This window comes from Calonectris borealis, chromosome 5, assembly GCF_964195595.1.
Source record: "Calonectris borealis chromosome 5, bCalBor7.hap1.2, whole genome shotgun sequence".
Taxonomy (NCBI): domain Eukaryota; kingdom Metazoa; phylum Chordata; class Aves; order Procellariiformes; family Procellariidae; genus Calonectris; species Calonectris borealis.
Window position 1 is genome coordinate 25,369,936 of NC_134316.1, and position 27,744 is coordinate 25,397,679.

Consider the following 27,744-nt stretch of genomic DNA (forward strand, 5'->3'; position numbering starts at 1 on the left):
CGGCCCCTGTGGCAGCACGGCGCGCGGGGCACGCCGGTACTCGTAGTGCGCGAGCGGGGAAACACCGGGCCGGGCCGCGGCGGGGAGACTACCTGTCCCGGCGTGCCCTGCGCGGCAGCCGCTCTTCCTCTCCTCCTCTGCCCTGCCCTGCCCTGCCGGTGGCGGTGCCTGGCACGGGAGAGGAGGCGCGGGGAGGTGAGCGGGACCGGGGGGCGGCGGGGCCGGGCGGCAGGACCGGGACGGGGACGGGGACCGGGACCAGGGGACAGGGGCGGGGGCGGTGATTCCCCTCAGGCAGCCGCTCCCCTGAGGCAGCCGCGCGGTGCCGTTGCAGATGAGCAGGGCGAGGGCGGACGAGGAGGAGTACTGGCACAGCTCCAAGTTCCGGGCCTTCACCTTCGACGACGAGGATGACGAGCTCTCACAGGTAGGGTCCGACCCCGCGTCTGCCGGGGCGCCGCGGCCCGGCGTGAGACCCCCCCGGGCAGGCCCCGCCGTGGCCGTCTCAGCTCTGACCTCGGCCCCGCGCTTCGCTGGGGTCTGTGCTTCGTGGGTGGGGTGGATGCTTTCCTCCTGCCCGGTGTGGAGGCCACCAAGGGCTCCCGTCTCGCCCCCCGCAGTAGCCAATCCGAAATCTCGTTAGGACGGTGGTTCCTCGCCCGTGCACCAAACTGTATCTCCTGCTGGTTGAGCTGTCAGTGTCTGTGTAGGTGTTGGTGGCCTTTGGATTCCCAGTGGTGGGGAAGGGCTGCCGTGTCTGTTGAACACCTACAGGCGTAAAATACCTCCTCCAGAAGAGGTAGTGGAAGCTGAAGAAGCTGTATTCAAAGCTCTGAGGGAGATTGTTTGAAGGTAATAGGAAACAAAGTGTGCTCTGCAACACTGGTGGTCTTTATACAAGCTCTTTCTTTTGTCCATAGCTAAAGGAATCCAAACGGGCAGTGAATAGCCTTCGGGATATTGTCGATGATGATGATGACGACCTTGAGAGGGTCAGCTGGAGCGGAGAACCTGTGGGAAGTAAGTGCACAAGTACTGCAAGTTATCCTTGAGACAGAGGGAGTTTAAAATTACTGCTTAAGTCATATCGTTTAGTCAAGGTCAGGAGTACTACTTGCTATCTAATCCTGCATATCTCATCTAATTCTAGTCTCCTCAAGTCACGTTGTGAGCCACTTGATTTACCTGTGTGGATCCAATGAAAAGAGAATGAGCAGAAGCCCAAATTACATAGAGAAGAGGCATGCAGACAAGTGGAGGGAATTCACTGTGTTTTTCCCAATATGTAGCCCAACTTAGAGCAGATAGTTTGGAGGTTATGGCTTGATATTCATCATGCTTAGCTGGCCTGCGGGATTCTAGATGATTATTTCCTTCACACTGCTGCCTGAAATGGCACCATTTAAAGTTCTCTGTGCTTTGTCCCCCCAGCACTTTAAGGAGATATTCCAAGGTTTAGTGTGTGTTTATAGATTGACTCTTACGCTTGAAGTTTGAAAGGGAATTGTAAGCATTAAGCAAATGCGTTTCTAGTGGTGATGGGAGAAAGCTCATGACCCACACACGATGCTGTCTGCTGCGCTTTGGAGTTCATGACCCACAGAATATGTGGCACTTGCTAGCCAGTGCCAAACAGTGAAAATTTCCATTTGTATCACCCAGAGGACCTTCAAAGAGTCTGTTCTTCTTGTCCTATGCTGTAGCTCCTTCCTCTGGTTCAGGCCGTTTCTTTTCCCACCCAAGGTCTCTACCTATTGGCTTTTTTGCTCTGTCACCCTGTCCTAAAATGTGTGTGTTGTGCAGCTGCATGATAAGAAGGGAAAACTGTGTCTCGAACAAGAAGGAGGGAAACATATGCACTGTTGCCAGCAGCATATGCATATTGATAGCTGTTTTGTCTGTGTGGGGAGAACACCTTCCAGTGTTCAGGAAGGTATGCTTCTGTAATTTGAGGTAAGCCAGGGATTCTTTGCCTTGCTCTGTACTTTTAGAGCAAGGATTATGCTTTACCCCATGCAACAACATATGCATTTTTTTATATAAGCCATAACCAGCTGTACAGCATTGCTAAAATCAATCATTTCTGGAGGACAATGCGCAACTGTTTAATAAGCAGTATTACGAGATTGGGGTTCTGTGCACTGCATCTACTTAGTGCTGAGGGTCAAAATTATCAGGATGTGCTAGTGCAGAACTGACCAGGACACACTTGATAACATTCCTCCCGTGCCATAAGATCATTCTTTACAGACTGGTTTTCTCTTTCTCTGTTACAAATTACCTCTGTCTGCACATAGGTATCTCCTGGTCAATCAAAGAGACAGCCTCCAGCAGCACTAGCTCGCTGGAGGGACGAGACTCCAGCCTACAGAAGGGCTCTTCCTCCTATGCTGCTTTTCCCAAACAAGTTTCCTCCTACTCCCTAAGCAGCCTGTTCAAAGGTGAGGTTCCTCATATACAATATGGACAAATGGTTTTTCCCTCAAGAGCGTCAAGGGGCAATTATGTGTTATCTTGTGTAAATCGTTTTCTCTTAAGTGTATTGCAAAACAGGGAAGCTCTGATCTCTCCTCAGTGTGGGAGTGTATCTCTCACTGGTCAGAAATTGGAGACCGTCTTGTGCAGAAGATCGCATGCTCTTGTGGTATGGGAGGGGGCTTTGGAGATTATGGCTTCTTAAAAACCAGGTTCCACAGAACAGCAAGGTAGAGCACAGCACTGTACAGGTATCTGTTTGCATGGTGGAAAAGGGACTGGCTTGACCCATGTGGCCCTCATTTGATCTTCAGTACTGTAGGGAAGATAGGTTGATTATCCTTTATTTGGAGCTCAGCTGGCTGCTGTTGATGTTATAGCTGGTTCAGCAAACGCATGGTAGCAGCAGTGGTAGCATAGCTGGTTATGGGGGGAACTGTGCAGCAGGCAATGGGGGGACTTACACAGCTTGCAAGAGTTCAGCTCTGTTGTCTCACAGCCAGACGACAAACCAGCTTTTACTTTGTCTCTCTTTCTCTGGGGTGGTTTTTTACTCTCAACTTTGATAATAGAGTGATAATGAAAGGCATCCAAATCTCAGCCCTGGTGAACGAAGCTGTCCGTGTTGCCATGGCCTAAACAGTGCTGTGTGCTTGAGCCTCTGCTCTGCAGGTAGATGGGTGAATTCAGGCTCTCTAACCTCTCTTGGCCTCAGCAACAAGAGGGCAGATAGGGCTGGGGTGTGATATGGTTTGTGATGCCGCAGACAACTTCAAAGCCTTAGACTGCAAGCAGGCGAGCCCCAGCTATGCCGGTGTAGCGTGAATCACTATACAGAGTGGCTGGTTCTACAGTGGCATAGCTGCAGTGCACTGGCTTGCAGTCTAGGCTTGTGTTCCCTCTGCAAGAGATGTTGCTGGTGAAGGAACAGTCTCTCATGAGTGTTCGTTTTGATTTTAGGACGAAACAAACTTCCAAGCTTCCAGTGCCTTTCAGATGGTAAGTTTTGAATCCCCGCTTCATTTTGGGAGGGGTGCAGATTTACGTAAACCAAAGCATTTCCAGAAAAAAAGGAAGTGTCATCTTCCTTATGTTGCAGAAAGGGAAACTGAATCATGGGTTTTCTGAAAGTCATTCAGCAAAGAAGCGAAAGAGTTGGCATGATGATTTGGGGTAATCTGCTTATGTTGGGTGTAGAGCAACTTTGTGTTGCCATTTGGTGCTTGAGTTTGGGTCTTCTACCACAAAAACCAAGAAAAGGGCAATTTGGGAAGTGGCTGTGAATCAGGATTTTGATGTGCTACTCAGCTTTGCCTTTCCCTCTCAGCCCTCTCTGACACAGGAGTTAAAAACTACGCCCCAGAACTGCGCAGACCGAAAGCTGAGTACAAGGTGAGCAGCCTGTGTTTGTAGTGTGTTGAGATCAGAGTGCTGCCAGGAGAAATTCCTACTCCATTGGTTTCATGGGAAATGATTAATTGCTATTTCAGACAGCAGAGGGCAATGCAGGGAATAGGACAGGGAGCTGCAAAATGCAGCCTCACAGTAATTTATGTGTTCTCTGCTTTTGCTCAGAAGTAGGGAGCTTTGCGGTGGGTCTTAGTTACTCCTTCTCCTAATGAATGGCCCAGCAGCCTTTGTGAAAAGGATTTCTAAATAGCACTTTGCCTGTAAGCTGCTTTCATGCTGGGTCAGATGAATTGCCATCACGTGTGCGTTTTAAATTTTTTACATCTAAAGGCTTCTAAATTTCTTGTTCATGAATCACTGGGACAGCACAGAGAGAATTGCACAGAGATGGAGTTCCAGCTGGCAGGAATGTTATTCTCCCAGATAGGCAGTGTTAGGTGTTGCAGAATCTAGTGGATTTTGGGACTGGATGGATTCCTCCTACTAGGTGTGGGTTGTGGTTCCATGTCCCCAGGTCCAACCAGTAACAGGACTGAGCATATATTCCCAATAGATACAGACATGCGCAATACTAACACAGCTGCCCACACAGATTAACACAGACAGAAACCGATGCCTTTACCAACAGACACAAAACACACAACACTCAAGCCTGATCCTGAGCCTCCTTTCTGTCTGACCAGGATTGAATTCCACTAGTGGAACATATACACACTCTATGGGTCTCTCCAGTAGCTGGTCTTAGACACCCAGTTTGTTTTGCAGCTGAATCCCAGACCCTGGTCTCCTCCAGTTGCTGGCATCTGGACCCTTGAGCCCCTAGGGTTCCTGGTACTCAGACTGCTTATTCTACTTACTGGCTGGTTGAGCTTGAAGTTCACTAGCGTCCATATGAACACGTACACTTGGAATAGAGAGCCCACCCACACAGAAGGTAGTTAAATATAGAATTTAATGAGAATATAAGACAGACTGCAATGATCCTTTGCGGGGCTCAGTCAAACAGGCACACTAACTTGTTTAAACTTGGCTGGCACCCTATGGCCCCTTTTCTCTCTATTTTCCCAATTCATTTTGATACCTCCTTTTCCCTGCTTTTTGTCTTTCCAGTAAACTTCTGCAACAAGCCTTACACATTTACACAACCCTCTTAAAACATCCCAGGATTCTCTTTCCCCTTCGTCTTATACATAAGTCCTGTACCTTTTTAGGGTTGCATGGTGTTTGGGGAAAGTTTCTTTGGTTTACTCATCTTGGAGGGTTTTACACAAAGGATAATAACCTAATCTGTCTCATTTGATGGTGGCAAGGAGTGGCCAAGTCAGCGTGCTCAGATTGCACTGATTAGGTTACTGCGTTTTCTCCACCTGTCCTTGGCCATCTGATCCTCACCAGGTTGATGTGTTTATGTTGATTAGCCATTAATCACATAACCTAACAGGCAGCACTTCCTGAAAGCACAGTAGGGGAAATGTGTGCCCTGTTGTCTTCTGTTCCTGTAGAGGCAGTGAAGCAGGAAGGGTAAGGGTTGTACAGGACCTTAAAAGCAGGCAGGAGTCTTGTAAGTGGGGTGAAACAAAGAAGGGAACGTTAGTGGCAGCTTTGAACCAGTGTACTGACGGTGACAGGCTGAGGAGCTGTCTCTGACCAGAGGTGCTGGAAGGAACCCTAGTGCTCAGGACATTTGACACTCAGCTATACATTGAGTTGAGAGACTTGTGTGCAGTGGTCCCCTAATAGGACTGGGTCAGCCCTTTTTTTCTTTAAATTTGGGCTTTCAATAAATCTTCAATGAATTTAAAATTCAATGTCCTCAGAGCTAGTTCTGGTTTCTCCCTTTCTCTGGCTCTTTTGAGGCAGAAGGATGAATTACAACCACTGGCTTGAGTGCCTCATAAAGACTTAGGTGCCTTTTTGGAGTCTGAGCTCAGCAGTGGCTCAGGCCACTGCCACTTTTTATCCAGTGCTTCCAGATCGTAGTGTCTGCAGGCTGCAGGAGAAGAACTTTGGTCATTGCAGCAGCACTAGCATATTACCTTAAGATGGCCTTGCTACAGGCTTCAGTGCTCTTGTCACATTGTACTAATCTTGTGTGACTCTCCAGGCACTTGCCTGAGCTGTTGTCCCTGCATTCTCCACACTGCTGTGAAAGGCTCACCAGCAGAAGTCTGTCTGAATTGTAACAAGAAACTGACTCTTCCCCCCCCCCAGTTTTGGGTTTGTCAGTTTTGCATGTATTTTGTTTGTCCTTCTGAAAGCAACATTGGAGCTTTAATTTGCAAGGAGGACAACCTGTCGAAATGCACTTCTTAATAAAGAATATAATGACAAACCTTACTGAGGCAATAGAAGGACTCTGTGTTAACATCTGACCCTCTAGCTTCCCTCCCCACCAGCATGCAGAGTCTGAGGGCCCAGCATCTGCACCTGAACACTGTAGGGACACATCCTACTAACAACCCCCTGGAGCAGCTGAATGATAAGTCTGAGAAGCTATGCATGGGCCATCACTCTGATCCAGCGCAAGTGGAAAACAGCTTGGGGACTGCTGCCGTGACCTGGGCTCTTGAGGCTCAAGAGCTCTTTATTTTTCTTGTGGCAGGATTACAGCAGTGATTGGAGCCCCAAAGATACAGTCAGGCGAATGCAGAGGGGCAAGGTAAGGACTTTCCACTCCCACCTGCTTGCAAGAGACGGGGGGATGGGTGGTCCTAAACTGCTTTACACTTCCTTATGCTCCTGACTCTTCCAGGAACAGGGAGGGGATCCGTGTTGCTTGCAGCATCTAGCAGGGACGGTGCTCTGCCTGTCTGCTGCTTTGCCAGGTGGCAGTGCTGGGATCACGCTAGCTCAGGAGCAGCAGGAGACCTTCAGAGTTTTGTTGCATTGTTTACTTGAGTCATCCCCTCAGCTAGGCTCTGACAGGAGGCATCTGTACTGCTGTGTCCCTCTCTACCCTTTCTGCTCCCTGAGGCTGGGTTTATGGAAAAAATCTGAGGGTGTGGGGCTTTACTTGCCTTCTTAGTTGGTGGCAAATGGAGAGAGGAAGACAGAAGCAATCTTGGTTACACTGGAGCTGGAATCTTAGTCTCAGCTGCCTCAGTTTGCAGTGAGCGTACAGGGAGCTTGTGGTTTTACTCTGCATGTGTCTCCTCAAAGACTGAGGTGAACTAAAGGCTGAGAGAGGCCACAATTATGGAGTAAGAAGAAGGGAGGAAGGGTCTTACAACTCTACTTTTCTGGTCTCCTCCATGGAAGGGGCCCTGCAGAGTTCCCTCCTCCTGTCAGGGCTGGAGGTTTGTGGTGTGCAGGGAGGTTTTGCCTTGTTACAAGGGAGTTTGTATTGAATTACAGGGTCTGCTGTCCTAGCCTGGGCAGTAATGAGGGCTAACTCTGCAACCCCTGTGGACAGATTCCCAGTGATCACGCAGCACATGGTTTCAGCTAAATGAGAAGTTCTCCGCTGGTTGGGAGGGCAATTATTCATGTTGCTGAAGGGCTCATGGGGGAAGAATAGGTAGTGCCTTGGGAGTTGGTTCAGCCTGGGGATTGTCTGATATCCCATATGCCTACTTATACCTCTTCCATCTCCAGGTCTGCTCTCTAGAGAGATTTCGCTCCCTGCAGGACAAGCTGGTGCTCTTGGATGAAGCTGTGGCAGGACATGATGGGAATGTCATTACAGCTGTGAGTCCTGCTGGGGCCATATAGGGCTGGGACTTCCTGGGTGACCCCACAGAGGCTGCTTGTGTGAATGCAGTCAAGTGGCCACCTAATCTTGCAAGATGGGGGGTTGTTCTTTACTTAAAACCACGAAGTTACTGAAAAGTGTCAAAGGTTAAGACTGGGAAGTTCCATATTCCTACTGGCTTTCCTGCCACTCTGCAGAATTCATGTCAGGTTAATAACAAGGAACCCGATCCTTCATCCTTACAGATCTTTGCAGCAACTTCTTGAAGGCCAAGGTTTAATCTGCTCATTGCAGCACAGATGATTTGAGGGGCCTCTCTAGTTTATCTGGCTTCCAAAGCATCAGGCAGCAAATGGGACTGTGTCAGAGCTTCCCTCATCCAGGTCTTTTAAGCACTTGGATGTCTGATGGAAAGGTTTTTCTTTGTAAATCTTGGTCTCACTTATGCAAGCTCCAGAGTAGGAGCTTAGGCAGGCATCCAGGCAGCTGTGGCCCTGGCTCACTGCTTGTCCTGTGTCTAGCAGGTAGCTGAATTCAGTTCAGTGCTATAAGAGCTGTTGTCTTTTGCAAAGGCCCTTTGCAAAAGCTTCCCCAGGCCTTGACCAGTTTGCCGTCTGTCTGTCTTAATTCTGGTGAAGACTGCTCTGGTCAGCTGAGAGCTGCCTCTCTGTGCTCACAGGTCCTGATATTCCTGAAACGGACACTGAGGAGAGGTAAGTGTGACTGGGGCCAGGGTTTCTATAGTGTGTTTCATTTAAGGGCAGAGGGGCGAGTTCTTTCACTGGCTGCAAGTCACAAATTGAGCATCTGGAGTATTGCTACTTTACTGAGCGTGAAATATTTTTGCAGCAACTGTAACATGGGAGGGGGGATGGTGATGCCCACAAAGGCCCTAGAGAGAAGCTTTAAGCAGTGGTAGGTGGTAGTGGTGATGGGGTGAATGAAAATCAATCTGTAGGGGTAGCACACTGCTGTGAATTCAGCTGGCAGCCTAGTGAACGGGCTCTTCTCCTGTGCTCTGGCCTCCAAGACTGTGCTTTGAGATGGGATAAGGTTGTTGAATCCTGCCAATGGCTTGCAACTCCATGCACCATGCTTAGCCCCCTCTGGCTTGGTAGTGCTAACTTACTTTACCCACCTATACATATCTCTCTCTCCTGTAGAGATCTTGTTTCGGGAGCTGGAGGTGCGGCAGGTGGCCTTGTGTCATCTGATCCATTTCCTCAAAGAGACGGGTGAGCAGAAGTTGCTTCTGGATCTGCTCAGGTGAGGCTCTTGCCCACTCTTGTGGCAGGGCTCAGCACACTGCTAGGAACCTGCCTCCAAGTTAATGCTTGCTCATTCCCTTTTGCAGGTTCCTAGACAGGACTGAGGAGGTTGCTGTGAGTATTCCCAGGGGCAGAAGCTCCCTTTCGTCAGTGAAGAGGGAGTGTAGTGGGCAAGGGGAGGCTGACTGCCGGGTGTCTGGTAGTCAGGCAAGAGCTTTGCATCCCCATTTTGCCGTCTGGCGTCCTGTATCTCCCAAATCCGTGAGAACAGACTGTGCTTCTTTTCCCTCTCCCTCCAGCTGTCCCAGTACCGGGAGCATTTGAACATCCAGGATGTAGAAAAAAGGAGGGAATTTCTGAAAGGCTGCATTGGGTAAGAAAAAATGCAAGAGGGTGGAAAGGATGTGGGTGCTTCACAGAAGGTGGTTGTAAAGAAAATTAGACCTCTGTCCCAGTGCCGCAGCTTATGTAGTTTGAGAGCTGACGTTGGTTTTGCCTCAGTGGGAGCGGGGTGTTGTGGACACAATGTAGACCAGAGAGGAAGAATTTGTGGTGACCACTAGTCCAGCAGCTTTTGCTGCTTACTTGGGGGCAAAGATGCGTCAGGGGCCTTCTGATCATTGACCCTTCAGGTTGTGAAGGATGAAAGCTTGGGTGCCTGAGCACTTGAGGAAATTGATAGCATCAGCTTTAGGTTGTTCTGCAAGAGATGCCACATAATTTTTCTTCTGTGGAGCCTGTCTAGGAGAGATCCAGTTGGAGAGGGCAGCAGGGCAGGAGCTTGAGTAGCTACCAGCCACTCAGGCTGGGGAGAATGGGAGATGTTCCCCACATCTCTGTCTGTGGGGAGCATGTTTGGTAGAGAAGAGCATCCTTCTAAGAGTACAGTGTCTCCTTCCTCCATGTCTGGCCAGGCTGCCATTTTCAGCTGAGGATACCTCCCACATCCAAGACCATTATACCCTGTTGGAGCGACAGATCATCATTGAGGTATGAGATCTTCCCTGCTGGTCAGGAGATGACTGGGCCTAGCTGCGAGATCTCTATCTGTCCCTAACTTATACCACTTTGGATCTAACCAGCCTGCCATGGTTAGTGTAGTTTAATTGCTATCCAAGCTGCTGTGCCAGGCACATGTGTGAAATACCAGCCCTGAGACTTCATGGCATGTTGAGGCTGTGTTTGTGCATTGCTATCACAACACTCTCCCCAGGTCTCTACCACAGCTAGGTCAGGCAGTTGCCCTGGCTCATGTTCACCCTCTCTGTCTTCCTGTTTCTGCAGGCCAATGATCGGCACTTGGAGACAGCTGGGCAGTCAGAGATATTTCGGAAATATCCTCGCAAGGCTTCAATTCTTAACATGCCACTAGTGACCACCCTCTTTTATTCCTGTTTCTACCACTACACAGAGGCTGAGGTGAGGATGATGTGGGTGAAGAGAAGGTTATGTCTCATCCCTCTAGCCCTCAATATGTGGGGTGGTTAAGCTGGGACATGTTAAGGAAAGAAGGGGAGGAGGTCATATTTCATCCCTCCGAGAGACCTAGAGGAACCCAGCTCCCTTTGTCCATCTGGGACCAGTTTGGAGTTTTCTTTTGTGCTCTAAGATGGGACATGCAACGTGGGACAGCCTGTCAGTGAGTTGCCTCCTAGAAACCACTGTCTTTTACTTCTGGCTCCAAGAAGCCAGAATTGGCCCTTAATCCCATGAGGCTGGGGTGTGTGGTACTGGTCTTGGCAGTGCTGGAGGTGCACCAGTTGAGGATGTAGGGGAAACCAAACCAGAGAGCTAATGGGGTGGATAGTTGCTCTCTTCTGACAGCTTTTTCCTCCTGTGGCACTGACATGAGCAAAAAGCAGTAAAAACTTGGTGAGATTCACCCTGTGTGAGGCAAATGCCTTACAACAGGTGTCTGAATCTCTCCGGTGGCCTGTCCTGCTGAATTTGCACTGACTTGTCTGCTCTCTCTAGGGAACGTTCAGCAGCCCGACCAACCTGAAGAAAACATTTAAGGTACGTGAGTCTCCTGCTGTTGTGGCAGCACTAGCTGAAAATGTGGCCAGCCAAATTGTATTTAGCAAGGGGGCTAGGTAGGAGCAGTTTGAGGGACTCAGCACTGAGACAGGGAGGGGGCCATGGCATCCTCCTTGAGCAGGGCCATTCGGGAGGCTCAGAAAGGCAAGTGGGAGGCTCAGAAAGGCATGTGGAGGCTTTCACTGGGTGCACCCTGGCTGCAGCAGCATTTGCAAATCCCCCGCCGCCCGCTCTCTGCAGTGCTGGCCCTGGCCTCAGGTAGCATCTCACCTCCTTGCCTGGCTGTTGGTGTGGGTCCTGACAGGGTTGGGGGCAGATGCCACTCCTGTCCAACCCGCACAGGCCGCCTGAGCTGTGCTAGTGCTCTGACTGCAGCTTTCTGCCTTGCAGATTCCTGATAAGCAGTATGTGCTGACTGCCCTGGCTGCCCGTGCCAAGCTGCGAGCCTGGGATGATGTGGATGCCCTCTTCACCACCAAGGTGAGTTTTGGAAAGCCTTGCTGGGGACTCAGTTCCAGGCACTGGTATCTACTACTGATAGCTGGCTTGTTCTGGAGTTACCGGACAGACTGGTTTTATTTCAGCAGGGCCCAGCACCTCTGCTGCAGGGTGTTGCAGTACATTCCTCCTCTCCCTGCCTAAAACCTCTGCTGGGCCTGGCTTGGCTGCAGCAACAAGGTCAGAGAAGGGGGCTGCCCTCGTGCTCTGTTACCAAAGGGTTCGCAGCCAACCTGCGCCCAACCACTGCATGAAGGGCTCTGCCAGTGGTGCATGTGGTGGCTGGTTGCTGGCACTGGGGAAAAACATTTTCTTGTGGCTGGAGGGATTGCCCTTTAGGATTAACATAGGGTTTGGCTCTCATTTCAGAACTGGCTGGGCTACACCAAGAAGAAGGCACCTATTGGCTTCCACCGGGTAGTGGAGATCTTGCAGAGGAACAATGCACCTGTGCAGGTGAGCAAAGAACTGCTGCGTATGTCCTCCTGCTCTTTGTTGGGATTTGGGATGTGAATGATTCCCTAAGTGAGCTGCTTCCTAGCTGGGAGTGGGAAAACAGCTAGCCGAGCTGCTGGCTCTGCCAGGTGGGCGCAGCACTCAGCTGAGCACCCCATGCATCAACAGGAAGTGTGGGTAGTAGCGAGGGCTGGGTCCTCGGTCTGACTGCAAGAGAGACAGCAGGCCTACTGTTGTCTGGGAGCTCTCTCCCCACGGTGCATTGCCACCTTTGTTTGCTACAATAACTTTTCTCATGCTTCATCTGGCTGGCAATGGTTAGCCCGATCCATAGGAATGAGGTAGCCTAGGACTCTGAGCTTTGTGAGCAAAGCTTTACTGCCTCTGGGGTCCTGAGCAGTCTTGTCCTTGTCACTTGTTGCCTTAGGAAGGAAGGGTTCAAGTCTGTGTGACCAGCGACCTTGAAAGGTTTTGTGACTGAGGTGAGAGAACGAGGCAGGAGGTACCTGCAGAAGGTTGCTGAGACACTCTTCCTTCCCTTGTAGGTGCTGCAGGAGTATGTGCGCCTGGTGGAGGATGTAGAGACACGGTTGAACCTTGCCACAAAATACAAGTGCCATGATGTTGTCATTGAGGTAGGTCCCTGCTGTGTGTGTGACGAAATGGGACAAGAGCCTGCTTTTTCTCCCTAGCTTTCCCTTGCTCTGCCATGTGCCACTGCTGTTGTGCCTGGTGTGGGGTTTGTTTCTCCCTGTGGCCTGGGAGCAGTGATGTGGTTCCCAGTGGCAGCCAAGTAAGCCAGGAGAGTGGCTCCTAGCGTTTGTGCTGTGGAATTGTGCTGTGGTGGGAACTTGAGGCAGAGATTGAAGGGTTGCCCTACAGGGCACTGTCTAACTCTGGAAGTGTCCTCTTCACTCAGCTGGGTGCTGGTTTTGCTGTTTATCCAGACGTACAGGGATCTAAAGGATCGCATCCAGCTGACAGCATATAAATGCAAGGTGGAGCGAGGCTCTGCAGAGGAAGAGAAGATAAACAGCATTCTCAACAACGTGGTAAGAAACACCAACTTTTTCTTCCAGAGGCTTTTATCAGAAATGGCTGTAGATTAGGTGTAAGGGCATGGCTGTCCTACATACTTTTTATCCCTGCTGGGAAGCTAATCTTATGTTTGGGGTTGCGTTCAGTGTAGGAATGAAGGGTGAAACTGATAGAAATAGCACCCTCTGGCCATAATTGTCCTTGTCACGGACTGGGACTCACTAACTTGACCCCTGAGGGATCTGTGTTCAGCACTGATGTTAGTCATGTCTCGTTCTCTCTTTTAGCAAATCCGATGGAAGAACTGAGCACCTGTGAAGCAGCCTGCTTGGCCGTTGCCTTGCCAGTGACTCCAAGTCCAGTGCAAGTCCAGTCCAGTGCCAACAGAGCAACTCTGTTACTACTCATTGCATGATCAACGTTCGTCAGTGACAGTGGGTGCCTGTGGCTTGTGGGACAGTGGCATTCAGGCTGGTTGAAGGCAGCTGCTCCGATGTAGCCAGCGAAAGCATGGTACTGATCCACCAGGGTTGATTCTTTTTGGAATCTGATTCTCTTTGACTTGGCTGTAAGCCAGGCATCGCTTTTGTTTACGGAGGGAAGTTACTGGGCACAGCAAGGTTAGGTTTGCTCTGGGTGGCGCCTGGGCTTATTCTCGCAAGAGGAACACGTCAGTCACACTCGTGGGTCTCTCCACCAGACAATGCTGACCAGTCCCTGTAACACTCAAGCTGGCTTGGGCATCACCGGTCATGACTGTGGCTGGAGTAAAGCCTGCTGGACTGTGTTCTCCCTACATCAAAAATGTGTTGGGGGAAAGGACCAGCTGCACCTTAAAGCTCATTTTTTTTGTTGGTTTGTTCTGGCTTACCCTAGGGAAAGAGGTGTTTTATGAACTCCTGCAGAGAGCCAGGACAGCAGCCTCTGCCAGTATCCTTGTGCTGGCAGTCTGCAGCTCTTGGAAGATCCCTTCATCAGGGAAGAACAGGCACCTAGTGTGGAGCTGGTCAGAGCCCTGCTGGGTTGGATGGAGAGCAAGGGGGGACCCCTCTCAGTGGGCACAAACCTGCTGGCCCCAGCAGCTCTTTTCTCAGTGTGTGTTATGCCAGGAAGGATTGAATTGCACTTTCTCAGAAACACAACTCCTCAGGCAACTGCTGGCTTCATCCTTCCAGACCTCACTTCAATTCCTTAAATAAAGCTGTCTCTTTCTCCTTGGGCTGTTTACTTCCTTCCCACACTGAGCACTTTGTCACTCTGTGTGCTAATCCTGAGCAATTTATCACACCTCCCACAAAGCGAGTATGCAGGGTGTTTTCTCATGTCCTGAAAAGCACAATGTGTGTCACCATGGAGTGGCTTTGCTTGCAGCAGTACCTTATTTCACACCTTCAATGGCATCAGCACAGATGAATTCATTTTAATGTTGTACGAGAGTTTGCTGCTGCAGGGGTGGTCACACAAAGGTGAAGGTTATATGTAGTGAGGTACCAGTCTGAGGGCAGATTTGGGTTTCAGCCTCCCTGCTGCACTGTGCACTCTCAATTTTTTTCTGTTGCTGTTTGTTTTTTTTCTCACAATTGTTTAGGTTGGAAGGGACCTCTTGATCATCTAGTCCAGTCCTGCTCAAGCAGGGTCACCTGGAACAGGCAGACCAGGACTGTGTCTGTTTGGGTTTTCAGTATCTCCTCAGCTGGAGATGACTCGACTTCTCTGAGCAACCTGTTCCTGAATTTGACCACCCTTGCAGTAAAAAGGTGTTTTCTTGTCTTCAGATGGACTGTCACGTTTCAGTTGGTGCCCACTGCCTCTTGTCGTCACTGGGCACCACTGAAAATTCTGGGTCCCTTTTCTTCATTCCCTCTCATCAGATACTTACACACATTAACAAGATCCCCGCTGAGCCTTCTTCAGATTGAACAGTCCTAGCTCTTGCCCTCTCCTCATACAAGAGATGCTCCAGTCCCTTAGTCATCTTAGTGGCCCTTTGCTGGACTCTCTCCAGTATGTCCTTGTCTCTTTTGTACTGAGGAGCCCAGAACTGGACACAGCACTCTGGATTTAGAGAGGAAGGATCACCTTCCTTAACCTGCTGGCAACATTCATCCTAAGGCAGCCCAGGATGCTGTTGGCCAGGGCAAGGTTTGCTGCCAGGCTCTCCCACATGCACCAGGCCAGGACATTGTTTGGTTGTGGGAGTTGGAACGGTGTCACTGGTTGGGATTTATGTCAGGGAGCAACGGGAGAAGCTGAACATACCCTTGGAGGAATCTGATGAAGCCATAAAATAAATCTTCACACCTGTATTCTCCAAGCATGGGTCCTGGATGCCCCTCTTGTGGTATGACCAATGATACAGACACGTAAGGGGATGTGGAAGTCCAGCAGCGGGGGAGCTGTGATCTGGCTATGCCTACTGATCCCCTGACCTCGGTGTGCAGTTTGCAGGATGCAGTGCTTCTGACCTGTGGGTAGTGGCACTGCCAATGTCCCCAGCAAAGCAGGACCACTTGCAACAGAAAATGCTGATGTGCCACATGGGATGGTGTTAGTGATTTAGTTGATCCTCACACCCCAATATTAGAAGCTGGACACCAGCTTTGTGAGCATCTTCCAGAGCACCAGGACACCGTGGCTGGTGTAAGTGTCTGATTGATTGTGTGTGGTGCATCAGGGAACGTTTGTCTATAAGGCAGCATTTGGGAGCTCACAGGCTACCCATGACTGCTCTGTGTGGGCAGGAAGAGGAGGATTTCCAGGGAAATGTGTCCTATGGCTGGGGAGGGTGGGGTTTATGTAAGTAGTAAACCTAAAATTACTGTAGAGCTGGTGGTTTTTGTTGGAATTTTTTTTAAGCAATGTGGCAGGCACTGCCCAGCTGATGCAGATAATTTTGGGACAGCCTCAGTGCGATACAGGATTCCTCTCTGATACCTGTCCCAGGCCCTGTGTGCTTTTGGCGTGTATCTGCTTTTAGGCTGCACAGTCCAGCTGATGAAGTAGATCGTGGAGAGAATTTGCAAAATGCTTTTTTTTTGCTTCCTTTGGAAATTCAACTCATCTGCCCCCACTGGAGAGGCCAACCTTCTTCTGGTTGAGAGCACCTTTTCCCCTATGTGGGCATAGAGACATGTTCAACCCCTGCCCTCTTAGTTTTTTCATGCTAACCTAGCTGTTGGCTCTCAGGGTGGCACAGCTGTACCCAGCAGAAAAAAACAGACTGCTGCAGTGAAGGTGGCCCTCCCCCACGACTGATTTCTGCTTTCTTCTCTGCTCTGGGGGATGCTGCCGTGGCTCTGGAACGGCACTCCCAACTTCCCCGGGGTGAAAGTGTGGGATTCTCCGGTAACCAGACGCTCACCGTGGCAGCAGCCGTGCCCAGGTTGGGCTGGCTGGGTGCACCCAGGGGTGTGGGCTCGCTGCCCGCGCAGGTAGAGCTGGTGCCTGCCACACCATTGGGGGACATGAACCAGGACAGAACCTGAGCAGGTGGAAACTTGTGCGTGGAAACTTGGGGGCCTCACTGAGGCCACCCTTGTTCCTCGCGCCAACTGCGGTGCCATAGGCACCAGCGGGCTGAGGGTGGTGAACAGCGCAAGACAGGACTCCAACCACTGGCAATGGGGCATGGGGTTATTTTTGTCCCTGACGAGCTTGCCTGAGGGCACTTCAGCCCAGTTGGTGCCTCTCACCCCGTGGGAGCCGTGCCTGAGTTGGGTGAGCTGCAGAGAGCCTTAGGGAACGGGCCAGTTTTCACCTCTCTCCATCTCTAGTGCAGATTTGTGATACACTGAAGTGTGCTCCGGGTTCCATCACGGGTCACAAGTAATTCAGGTAGCTCAGCAGTGTCCTGCTCTGGCCAAGAGCACTGTACATTTGCCTCACGTCAGGCTAACTGGTGCACCAAGCTGTCCTCTGCTGAAGCAGGCAAGGCTGGGAGGTGCTGCTCTGGCCAGATCTAAACCCCCAGCACCTTTGCTGGCTGAAACACCATCTCCTTAGCAAAGGAGGGAATCAGCTGCTCTGGTTTTCAGAGCTTTCTGAGCTAGTCATAGTCACTCTGTTGTGGTGACGATTGCCTTGTACCCCTGGAAGCATCCCTGCAGCTCTCTTCAAGCAATAAGGCAGGTCCTGGGCAAAGGTTCCCACACGTGGACTCTGCTGAGCTGGCTGTGCCACAACACAGGGACTTCACAGCAAATACGTGCAGGGAGAAGGAGCTGAGAGGCTGCTCAACTGGGGAGGGCAGGAGGCACAGTATTGGCCTAGGAAAGCTGAGGACGAATGAAAAAATAGCTTTGAACTGGAAAACTGAACCACTTGCTGAAGGTTTGGTTTTCTCATTACTTCTGGCCCAGCAGCAGGTCCAATGAAGACTGCCCCAGGAGCTTGTGGGTGCCTGGGCTTTAAAGTCCAACTGGGACTTGTGTAATAGAGAAATGTAGCATCAGAGAAAGCACGGGTTCAGGCATCCACTGATGCATCTTGTTCTCGGTGGCTGCGTTGCATGTGGGGACCAGCCACTTTTCTAGGTCCCGTGTTGGCAAGGAGAAACCCTGAGAAGGGCTGGGGTCTCACGCTGCAGGTACAACACTGGCAGGTGCTGGGATGGACTGAGATGCTGCGTGGGTGGAGGCCACGTTCCTCTTCTAAATCCTCGCTGCTGATGCTTGTCCTTCTGGGCCAAGATGTGGGACATTACAGAGCCTTTCAAGTCTTCTCAGGCTGATGAAGCAGTAGAAGGTGAGGAGGCCTTCGTGTACCTGACAAGGCGCCGCAAGGGGCTGGCAGTGAACATGTGTGCCCATGCCATCTTCTTCCACAAAATTCTCCATGACCTCAGGTAAGGTGGAAGCGAGCTCCTCACTGCTGGTAAAATGTGCTGGCTGGGTGACATAGTCATGTCAGGGAGAAACTTTGACATGCCAAGCTTTTCCCAAATTACTGTGTCTTTACTGAGCTAAAACGTGACACAGGCACATCACTGGTCATCCTGGTGTCGGTCTAAACAGCATGAACGTGTCACAGGGAGGACTGGGGAAGGTGACTGGTCTCTATAGGGAGTTTCTTGTGTGGTTCACACCATCTCTGTATGAAATTAAGCATTATATAGGTATTCCTACACAATGCTACAGTTTGTTAGCTTTTTATCTGGTTCTGCATGGTTAAAAACTCACCTACTCTTTATACCCACACTTGTTGGTTACTGAACCAAATAAGTTTGTATAAACTCACTGTCAGTCAGTCTTAAATCATTTGGACTAGTTTTCTCCTGACAAAACCAGGGAATGGAGATTGTCTCTAGCACCAAATTGGGGTTTCATCCCAGAAACCTTGTAGTGCCCAGTGCTTGTGACTTGTTCCTCCTGCCACTAGTTGATATGATTTATAATGAGCCAAACATCCTCCACTAGCATGTGCTGTCCCATGTCCCTTCTCAGCAGCGGCCTCTGCTGTCACTAGTCTATCCTCTTCATGCTGACTTGTCCCTGAGCTTGGCCATCATGTGGGTTGATGTGTCTGCCAGATATCAGCTCTTAATTGCTGAGCTGCTTTACAGTTAGAGGCCAGTTAGCCTCAGCATGGGTGGTGTGTTTTGGGATGGGGACACCATGCTCCCTGGGGTCTAGCCCCGAGCCCCACGGATGCTGTGCATGCCAGGCTGCAGCCATCAACCTCTGCCTCTCTGGCATCCCATTGGAGAGCAGGGGCGTGAGGTAGGCTGGATGCAAGGAGTGGGGTTGGGATGTACTATCTGGACACGTGGCATGGGTCCCTTCCTGGAAGGGTAGGACTGCATGTGGTCTGGGGAAACCATGGCTCATGCTGGGCTGATTCCAGCTTCTCTGCTTCCCTAGGCAGAGAAGGACTGAGGAGGGCTTGCCGACTTCCTTGGGGGACAGCCATGGCCTGAAGGTTGGGATTATCGGTGGGGGCCACCTTGGGAAGCATCTGGCCCGAGTGCTCCTGATGCTGAGCTGGGCTCCGCACTCCAGTATCCATGTTTCCACCAGGCGCCCTGAGAGCCTGGGTAAGTGTTTCCCAGCCTGGGCCTGGAAGTGGGACTTTTAACTGCACTTTTTTCATAGCACTTCAGACAGAACTCACTAAATAATGTTTTTCTGCCAAAAATATTGAAGGTATGGAAACTCCAGTTTTTTTATTGGGAAGCAGAGGATGCTGTGGTAGAAAAGATCTTTATTTGGTTGGCAACCCACTGTCCACCAAACATTAATTTAGTTGTTTGCTTTTTTTACCATTCCCATCTGAGTGTGGTGGAGACATTAATGCTGTTCTTTGAACACTGGCTAGTTTAAGGCCTGTTTTAGTTTAGTCCCCCCCCATTTTTGTGGCTCTTCAAAATTCTCCTTGTCATTTGCCTGGTCAGTTACTGATACTCCAGGTTGTTAAATATTCACCCACAGAGAAAACATCTCCCCACATGAGCGGCAGTGCTGAAATGGAGACATGCCTCTGCTTGTTTCATGGCTGCAGGGTCAGTTGTAGCAGACAAGCTTCTTGCTGGGCTCTGATCGCCCAGCCAGGAGAGGAGATCAGCCTGCACCATTACAGCAACTGTTTGCATACAAACTGTCAACTGCCCTGTAAACTCGTATATAAAACAAGACAAGTGGGGAGAATGGTCCTCCAGGGAGATGCTTGGAACAATAAAATCCTCCTTCTAATCATCTCAGGGCAGAGAGGAAGCAGGGATTATTAAATGGCTTTTTATAGATCTTGAAAACTAGCCAGATCCCAAGGGTTGGCTGTTTCAGCTAAAGGCTTTAAATCAGCCTGAGTGAACTGGGGCCAGGCAGCTGAGGCAGCTGAGCTCTCTGCATGTTTATTCCTGGCAGAGAGGCTGCCTGCCCTGTGTCACTCTGCGGCTGCCCTTTGCTATGTAGGAACAGTGATGGGCAGCAGCCAAAGGCCCTCCATGCCACTTGGGGCAAGCAGCCAGCGGTCCCAGCCTGGGAGCGGTGGTTTGTGTTTCACCGGCATGTGGCAGAGCACAGGTAACTGCGCTGCCAGTGCTCAGAGGTGCTGGTCGGTCACCTGTGCTGGTTCTGTGGGCTCTCGAGTCCCCTTCTTGCTTATTGCAGCAGACTTGCAGAAGCAGGGGCTTGCATGCTTTTACAACAATGCTCAGCTGGTGGCCTGGGCAGACGTTGTGTTCTTCTGCTGCCTCCCATTGCATGTGCCATCTGTCTGCTCCGTTGTTCGGCCTGCCATCCAGAAAGCCTGCATTATGTACAGCCTCGTCACTGCCCTCCCCTCTCCTCAGGTAAAACGGACCACATCATTTCTGAGCCTGGACGTGCTGCTGTCGTTTGGGACCTCACGGGGCAAGCATAGCACACATGCGCTGGCCAAACCGGAGCTGTGCAGGAGCACGGCTCATACTGCCTCTCACATTTTATTATGAAACGTCATTGCAAACTTTGTCACAGTTCGTCACTTCTGCAAGTCCCCAGCTGCTGGAGTCACGGACCACTGTAGAGTTTCAGCTTTCTGTTTGTCTAGAGGAAGTTGTAGACTTTGTGGCTATAAACCTGAAAACATAATGAAAAGGAGTCAAAGGAGCTTCAGATCAAAAACAATGCTGGCGTTGAAACCCTGCTCCTGCCAGGGCCTCAGATTATTGCTGCAAGATAACCTGTTGTGAGACAGCGCAGGAAACAAGGTGCAGAGAAGCAGCCTGCAGTCTCCATGGTCAAAAAAGCAAAACTAGTGCATTGTGTTTCACTTTAAGCTGCTGCCGTAGCTCTCCCGAGGGCTCTAAGTGCAGGGGTATGACCTGTACCCCCTGGTCCTGACCCCTGGGGGTGCCTAGCCCCTGTGGTCAGGCCAGTCCTGGCCTTCTGCTGAGGTGACCAGTGACAGGCCAAATGTGACGCTGCTCTTCATGCTATGGGTGAGACTGTTTACTAGAAAAGTTTGCAGATCCTGCAAAAGATAACTGCTTCCTCCTCCTTACCAGCTAAACCTAGTTTCTCCTCCATCAGCTAAACTTGGGTGATGCTGGCTGTTGATTGCAGGGCTGAGGGAGGGCAGACAAGTAGTGGGAATCCAGCTGCAGAAGGGAGGGGAAAGGAGAGGAAAAGACGGGAGAGACCTTGCTTGAAGGAATCTGCATGCAGTGGGGGGGGACTTGGACCTCGACACGTTCCTGTGCTGCTGCAGTTGTGGTATGACCTGTGTTGTGCACTGGGGAAGAAAGACCCCACGAACCCACCCGTGCTGTGCGGCCACCGCCGGCTCCAGGCGCCGGCTCCGCCGCAGCGCAGCCCGGGCTCTCCAGAAGCATCCTCTCCCCCTCCCGCTACGCTCATTTCGGCTGCCTCCGCTTTCAGGTTGAAGCAACTCCTTTGCTACAGTGCCACCGTGAGGCCGCAGTACCGGTGCTCTGGCCAGGGGCCCGATGAGTGGGGGGCGAAGGGGACAGTGCCCGCGGCGCTGCGAGACCCTGCTGCTGTGCGGGCGACGTGCCCCTGCAGTTCCCGAGGTAAAAGCTCTCTTTTTGCTTCAACTTGGTAGCAGTTCTTCTGAGGTGTTGCGCTCGGTGGTTCCCCTGCCTGTATGATTCAAGGCTAGGTCTGGGCTGGCGATAATTTTGTCAGTTAGGCGTGCAGTGTGCAGAGGAAAACCCTCCTAGAGAAATCCTGCCACTGTACAGCTGAAGCTGGAGTGGAAATAGCGTGCATGGAAGGGGGTAGTCATGCACGAGAAGTGGACGGGCAAAATGAGGCAGTATGTGTCTCCTTCACTGGTTTCTCTGATTAGCACGCCGGGGGTCACCATTTCTTTCAGGAGCAGTGCTTTCCATGTACCTGCCACCAGTTTCTAAAGAGCTACCATTTCCCGTCATGAAACAGTAGTTGCTCTGAGGCTAAATCAGTGAGCAGGAGCTGAGATATTCTTTCTGAGCAAGAACATGGCCCAAAATCTGTTTATCTTCCCGCAGGCACAACTTCTATTTCCATGGACGTGCTTTTCCTTCTGCCACCTGCTACCTCTGTCCATCGCAATTTCAGTATATACTTCCGTGTGCACTTCTAATTCTTGCGTTGCCGAATGCTCTTAAAGCAGCTACAGTGCTCATCATGCCATGATGGCTGAATGGTTATACTACTTTATATGCAGCTGTAAAGGGCTCCTCTTTACTCGATGAGAATGAGCTACAGAAAATACAAGCTATACTAGACTTTTTACTATTAATTTCAGCATCCCTCATCTAAAATGATCCTAGATCAGAGGTTTCAAATAAACCCGCTCTAACTGACTGCCAACACAATTCTTCACAGGAGCGGGAGATGAGAATATCTCTTCACACCTGTGTGCACACTGGTAATTGACATTTGATTTTGTTTGTCCTGCAGGGAAAATAAGAGTCAATGCTGAATGGCTGGTGGCCATTTTCTATGCAGCCCTGAACAGCAGCACGTGGCAGAGCCTGCCTGACCAGAAGGCACTGAAGTTACTCAATGACCTCTGTTTTCCTGAACGCTGCCCCATCTGTGCAGAGCAGAAAACTTCCTGCCCACGGTTTGTGTGCAAGAGTTTTGTCAGCAAAGGTTTTGCCTCTTCAATGACTCAAGAGGAGTAAGTAAAGGGTTGAATGCTGAGGTACTGCTTGTCCAGGCTTCCTCTTTGCTCTGAAACTTGTCGCGTCCCACAGCTGAAGCATGGCTTGTCTTGTTGGATTAGAAAGTGCTGAACTGTGTGTTGCCCTGAGGACCACATACTTGCCAGGGAAGATTCCCTTAAATGATGTATTAGCAATAAAAGACCTGGGCTATCATCCCCGAGTTATTTTGTCCCTGGTTCCTGTTTGGCTGCTTACCAGGCTTGTCTGAAGCCACTGATCAGGACTGGGGCATTGGATGCAGAAAAAAAAATTCCTATGGGAACATCTAGAGAGGACAGTTCTTACGGGTAATGAACTTACGGCAGTTCATGGATTAGACTACTGAGGATGTTAAGTCAGGAGAACACTGCTTGAGGGAAAGGACTCCTGCTTGTGCAGGATTGTTCTAGAGCCATTAGGCTCAGTTTTGCTCCGCATGGCAGAGTAATGCCTGGGGCACTTCAGATTCAAGTCTCTGAGTCTTAGTTTCTCAAAGACCCAAGAAAGAGACTCGTAGTCAGACATTGAAGAAATGTCAACATTATTAGTTAAATTATTAGCAAGCTGCTTCAGACTGTTATTGCCCATAAATGTTTCCACTTGGTTTCTCTTTCCAGAACCTTCCCCTGGTTTGACCTGACAGCTGCACAACTGAGAGAGTCTCCCTTTAGCCAGCTGCTAGAAAAAAGTGAGCTTGTCCAGTGCCATCTTGCTCTGCTATACCAGGCATCCTTTGGAGACTGGCCTACAAAGCAATGTCGGCTGATCAGCAGCAAGACATCTCTTACTTCAGCTGTAGTGGAGCCTGGTGTGACGTTGGATGACAAGTCTCCATTCTCCACAGCTGCTTCTGACATTTTCTCAGAAATTCCAGAGGAAACTGCTGACTATTATTCTAAATCCTTGTAAACGGTAACAAAGCCCATGGCAGAATGCTTTGCTGAGATCTCATCCCAGCCCCCTCATGGGACTGAGGGGTGCAAGAACCAGCACTGTTCACTCTTGGACTCTTTAAAATATTCCAGCCAATAACCCTATGTACACATTTGCTTCTAGAAGTTTCACTCTAGAGCGCTCAGCAAACTTGCTTCTCCCTGGCTGCCTGTGTCTTGCTTTATTTTGGTCTGAATTTGCTTATTACATAGTCACTTTGGCCTATGAACTGCTTCAGTTTCACTGGGTTTCTGTTGCAGTTTCAATAGAAAATAGAATTACAAAACCAAATTACTGTTATTTTGTAGTGTAGTGGCTACCGCTTTGGCGTAAATAACTAAACAGGATTGGGCCCAGTCTTTTGTTTTTTTTTTCCTTCTTTTTAAGTTTTTCCATGGGGGATCTCAAGGAAGCCGTTGATACCAGACAAAATAGTAATGATTTAGTCAGGAGCACTCTTTCTGTTGAGCCAGGCTTTAATCAGCACTTATTCATGCTTCCTTGCTGGTGATAATGCACCCCACCACCACAGATTACGTGATACTTCTTTCAAGGAAAAAGGAGGTAACTGGATATTCTGTCCAAATCTACCCAGGACAAAGCATTTTTTTATTCCCTAAATTCTCTAGTTCAGCTTACAGTATTCTCTTATACTTCCTGCCGTCATCTACCATGTGTTTCAGTACTGTTTACTATGAGAAACCACTGACTGATTTTGCCTTACAGGAAATAATTTCTGTGGTGAGGCCAGGGATTAGTTGTGCATGTTGTAACTAGGCTCCTTGCTTAATTACGATCGCCGACAGCAGTTGGCACCACACATGTATACCAGTTATTGTATATGCCATTTATCTTACATCTGGGCTTTGCAGTGAGCCCAGTCTGCAGACACTAAAGCCTGGGAGAAATCTATTCACTTGAGCTGCGGGGAAGTTGTTATCAATCACTGGTAATTAAAATATGTCTATGATTGTTTTTTGGTCGTTTTAATCAACTGTGAAGCAGAAGTGAAAGACAGACAGTGGTACAGTCTGATTTATAGCTTCTGCTTCACTTAGTTCGTGGAAACAAATGAAGGATTGCAGAAAAGAGCCAATGTGGGGATGTGTTTGCTGTCATCAAATGGCTAAGAGCTGCAATGGCCTTTTCTATAATCAGGACAAGGTGGAACTGTACCTCCTTGGACAAACTGCAAGGTAATAAGGGTATATTTTGCTGTCCCTGCTGGGTTTCTTACAAAGGTGGAAATGCAGTGTGAGTCTCTCTAATCCTGCCTCTGGGCCCTCTGCGATACAGGGAGAGCATCTGCTTCTACCCCAGTGTGGGCTGCAAAGGAGGAACTGTAGTATAGGGCTCCAGTCCCGCTTCTTGGATAAACTGTGAGAAAGTGAGGGCATCTGCTTTCTTTCCTGATCGGGACTTTTGCTCCAGGAAGAGACCCATGTTGTCTCTGTATGGGAGGGCAATGGATCTGTTGAAGAGAGGCTCCTCAATCCCCAGCAACTCTCGCACGTGTCGTGAAATCTGCTGAAATACAAGACAAAATACCAGAAATTCTCATTTCACAGGGCAACAGCTAATACCATTCACTCTGTGTCAGAGCAGCAGGAAAAGAACTGAATTTCTGAATTTTGGAACAGCTTCACACTTGAAGTTGCAACTCTCTAGGGATCTGAACCCATGAGCCCTGTGTGATATTGTAAAAGCAGAGCAGGCCGCTCATTCTCCAGATTTACTGTGGGGGATGGCATCACATCTGGTCTCTTAGTGGCATAAATAGCTCCGCTTTCCTCTTTGCACTTGCAGAACAAACAAGTTATGGGCGAATGAGCTGGAGTCTATTCTGCCTAATGCAAAAACATTGCTGTTTGCTAAGTTATATTGTCAACGACAGAGTCTATACACGGAAGAGGTGTAAAAACTAATTAAACCAATATGCCATACTGCTCATTAAGAAAATGATGGGTAACTGGCTGGCTGAGTCAGCTGGATCTGGAACTGTCAGTGAACAGAGCCCTGCCATTATTTTTGAAGCCACTTCTGAGAATGTAACCTTCTGATTTGACTGAAGCTTCGAAATACAAGGTTTTACTGATCTTTCACAGCATTTGCTCAAAACCTTCCCCCAGCTTTGGCTTGACTCTGAAGAGCACTACCCTACTTTGTGTGATATCAAAAGAATACCGGACTAGTATCTTCAGTGGTTTTGATATTTAAAATACCAGTGCAGTGGAATGAAAACCAGCAGTAACTTCACTTGTCCGTGCTGCGTAGCTTCCACATAATTCACTGTGTAGTTGTCTACCGAACTGCCATTTCCCCTAAATTGCAAAAAGTTTCTATGTCACTGAGCTGATGCTATCATGTTTATTTCTATAGTAACTATCTCATTTTCGACTGTTCATAGCCTTTCATTGATATTTCTTGTTGGGAAGTTGATGCGCCCAGGATTATGGCGTTAACTTTGTGCTTGCTCTAGTACAACTTCCTGAAAGACCCAAAGGGCCACATCCTGCTCAGAGCTCTGCACGCTTGGATTCTATCAGAGGAAAGTTCTCTAAAACACAAGTAACTACTAGGATAGGGCATGATCTTCAAGAACATCTAGATTCCACTGAAGTGTGTGAGATGTTCCCAATTCACTTGCAAGCTTTGGAAAACATTACAGAGACAGTCTCATTTCCAAGCTTGCTGCAGTATGCTGGCTATCGCTTATCCCAGCCCTGAGGAATTTCAGTTTCTACAGGAGGAAGAATGGGTTACAGTTGATATCTCTAACCCATGGCTTAGGGTTTTTCAGCCATTAAACTACCACCGTACATAATCCCTATATCCCAATGTGAGGGTGAGGCTTACAAAGCCTACAAAATTCTTGCCATCTTTGGTAAGTGCAAATGACTACAAAGGCTGTATCTGCTTGTACTAGAAATACTCTCGAAGGGCTGCTGTCTGAAAAACTAAGCGTTGTAATTTGATGCCTTCTCCTCCGACCAACAGGCAAAGGCACTAGTCAATGTTTTTGGTGGCATATTTCATTTCAAGCAAAGTTAAGATTGTGCAGCCAGACAGAACTGTGGTGCTTTTTAGTGCTCTGGAATAAAACAAACAGTGTTCATACTCTAGTCATTGGAGCATAAAGATTTTTTCCTCTTCCTGCTTATTTGAACTTCTACCTTGTGTCCTCTGGGGAAAGCAACTTTAAATCATGATGCGAAACAAATGATTTGGCTCTGTAAATGCAGCCCTGAGTCCCTCTGTGGTTTCCATTAGGGAGGGGAAGGAGGGTAATGAAATTTAAGTCAACTTGCTTGTTTTCTGAACCTTCAGGAAGCTTTGGAAGGCCAGACTGTAGCCCTGAACTTCAGTCCCGTTAGCTTAACTATCAGTGTTAGTTAAAGAAAAGATGTAGGTTTGAAAGGAAAATGACCAGACAATTACATGTTTATAAAATGAGGGAGAGTGTTCAGCAAAGTGTAAAACAGGAAGTAATAACGAGTTGCCATTTTGCTGCTTGAGATCGGTGGCTCAATTGCTGCAGGTTAAATCTGCCTAGATTTTTAGAAGTTCTACAAATTAGTAAGTGGAAAATTACTGAAAAGAAATCCTGAGGGATATCTAAGAAAGGCGCGTGCATCTCGCTAAGCAACTTCATGGGGCAAGAGGAGCAACATAGGCTTAAAGAAAGGCTAAGCACTTCTGATGCACTTATGGTGACCCAGAGAGGAAGCCTGCGACCTCCAGCTGTATAAGGATTTATACCTGAAAAGACTCGAGAAATATAACTGTTTGGCTGAACAAATTTGGTTGTCCAGTTTCAGGCTCACTCTTTGAATAAGCAATCTGCCTGGGCGGACAGGCTATAGCCCAGCTTGCTTGCAAGCAGAAAGGGTCAAAGCTGGGCTCCGAGGGGCTGAGAAGGGAACTCCGGGACCCGCAGCCGGCCGCACCTGCATGTGGCCGAAGTCCGTGACGCCCATGGCGGGCAGGTTGGAGCAGTTCGCGAGGATGAGGCGGCGGCCGGTGATGCCATTGGCCCTGAAGCACTCCTGGGCAGGGAAGCGGAGGGAAAGGCGGGTGGGCGGCGAGCAGCGGGTCGCCCTCGGCCACTACAGTCCCCCCCTCGCCGCTCACACACACTCACACACACGCACACACGCACACAGAGTTCAGGACCACCGGTTCAGGCGGCGGTGAGGGCGGGGGCTTCCCGCCCGGGCCGGCAGCCCCGCACCTCGTACTGGGGGAAGCCGAGCTGCACCACCCACTCAGCCACCTCCGCGGCGCTCCAGGCCAGGAAGGGGCAGGCGGCC

General features: G+C 49.7%; 2 protein-coding genes across 6 annotated transcripts; both read left to right on the forward strand.

Moving 5' to 3' along the window:
- The first annotated feature begins 47 nt into the window (after positions 1–47).
- Positions 48–14,087, forward strand: VIPAS39 (VPS33B interacting protein, apical-basolateral polarity regulator, spe-39 homolog). 5 transcript variants are annotated; one of them, XM_075151426.1, is made up of 20 exons: positions 48–195; positions 335–427; positions 921–1,020; positions 2,298–2,441; positions 3,436–3,474; positions 3,803–3,867; positions 6,488–6,544; positions 7,480–7,572; positions 8,256–8,289; positions 8,740–8,842; positions 8,931–8,958; positions 9,144–9,217; positions 9,759–9,834; positions 10,129–10,263; positions 10,819–10,860; positions 11,272–11,361; positions 11,749–11,835; positions 12,381–12,470; positions 12,783–12,887; positions 13,161–14,087. In XM_075151426.1, exons 2-20 carry the CDS (start codon positions 335–337, stop codon positions 13,179–13,181), a joined length of 1,476 nt encoding a protein of 491 aa, XP_075007527.1. In that variant the 5' UTR covers positions 48–195; the 3' UTR covers positions 13,182–14,087. The 5 variants fall into 5 exon arrangements, 4 of the variants coding, with proteins under 4 accessions (XP_075007527.1, XP_075007528.1, XP_075007530.1 ...); XR_012673854.1 differs by having other exon boundaries at positions 104–195; positions 12,755–12,887; XM_075151427.1 differs by lacking the exon at positions 6,488–6,544 and having other exon boundaries at positions 104–195.
- NOXRED1 (NADP dependent oxidoreductase domain containing 1) lies at positions 13,318–26,648 on the forward strand. Its single transcript, XM_075151432.1, has 5 exons — positions 13,318–13,386; positions 17,459–17,716; positions 21,228–21,379; positions 22,254–22,476; positions 23,119–26,648. Exons 2-5 carry the CDS (start codon positions 17,562–17,564, stop codon positions 23,408–23,410), a joined length of 822 nt encoding a protein of 273 aa, XP_075007533.1. The 5' UTR covers positions 13,318–13,386; positions 17,459–17,561; the 3' UTR covers positions 23,411–26,648.
- The last annotated feature ends 1,096 nt before the right edge of the window (positions 26,649–27,744 follow it).

Bases quoted from the DNA above. Each gene is read 5' to 3' on its own strand.
- VIPAS39 (XM_075151426.1), top strand. From the start codon at position 335: ATGAGCAGGGCGAGGGCGGACGAGGAGGAGTACTGGCACAGCTCCAAG. The intron at 9,218-9,758 runs GTAAGAAAAAAT...ATGTCTGGCCAG, and splicing joins TTTCTGAAAGGCTGCATTGG to GCTGCCATTTTCAGCTGAGG. The intron at 11,836-12,380 runs GTGAGCAAAGAA...CTTCCCTTGTAG, and splicing joins GGAACAATGCACCTGTGCAG to GTGCTGCAGGAGTATGTGCG.
- NOXRED1 (XM_075151432.1), top strand. From the start codon at position 17,562: ATGTGGGACATTACAGAGCCTTTCAAGTCTTCTCAGGCTGATGAAGCA. The intron at 17,717-21,227 runs GTAAGGTGGAAG...CTCCGCTTTCAG, and splicing joins AAAATTCTCCATGACCTCAG to GTTGAAGCAACTCCTTTGCT. The intron at 22,477-23,118 runs GTAAGTAAAGGG...TTCTCTTTCCAG, and splicing joins TCTTCAATGACTCAAGAGGA to AACCTTCCCCTGGTTTGACC.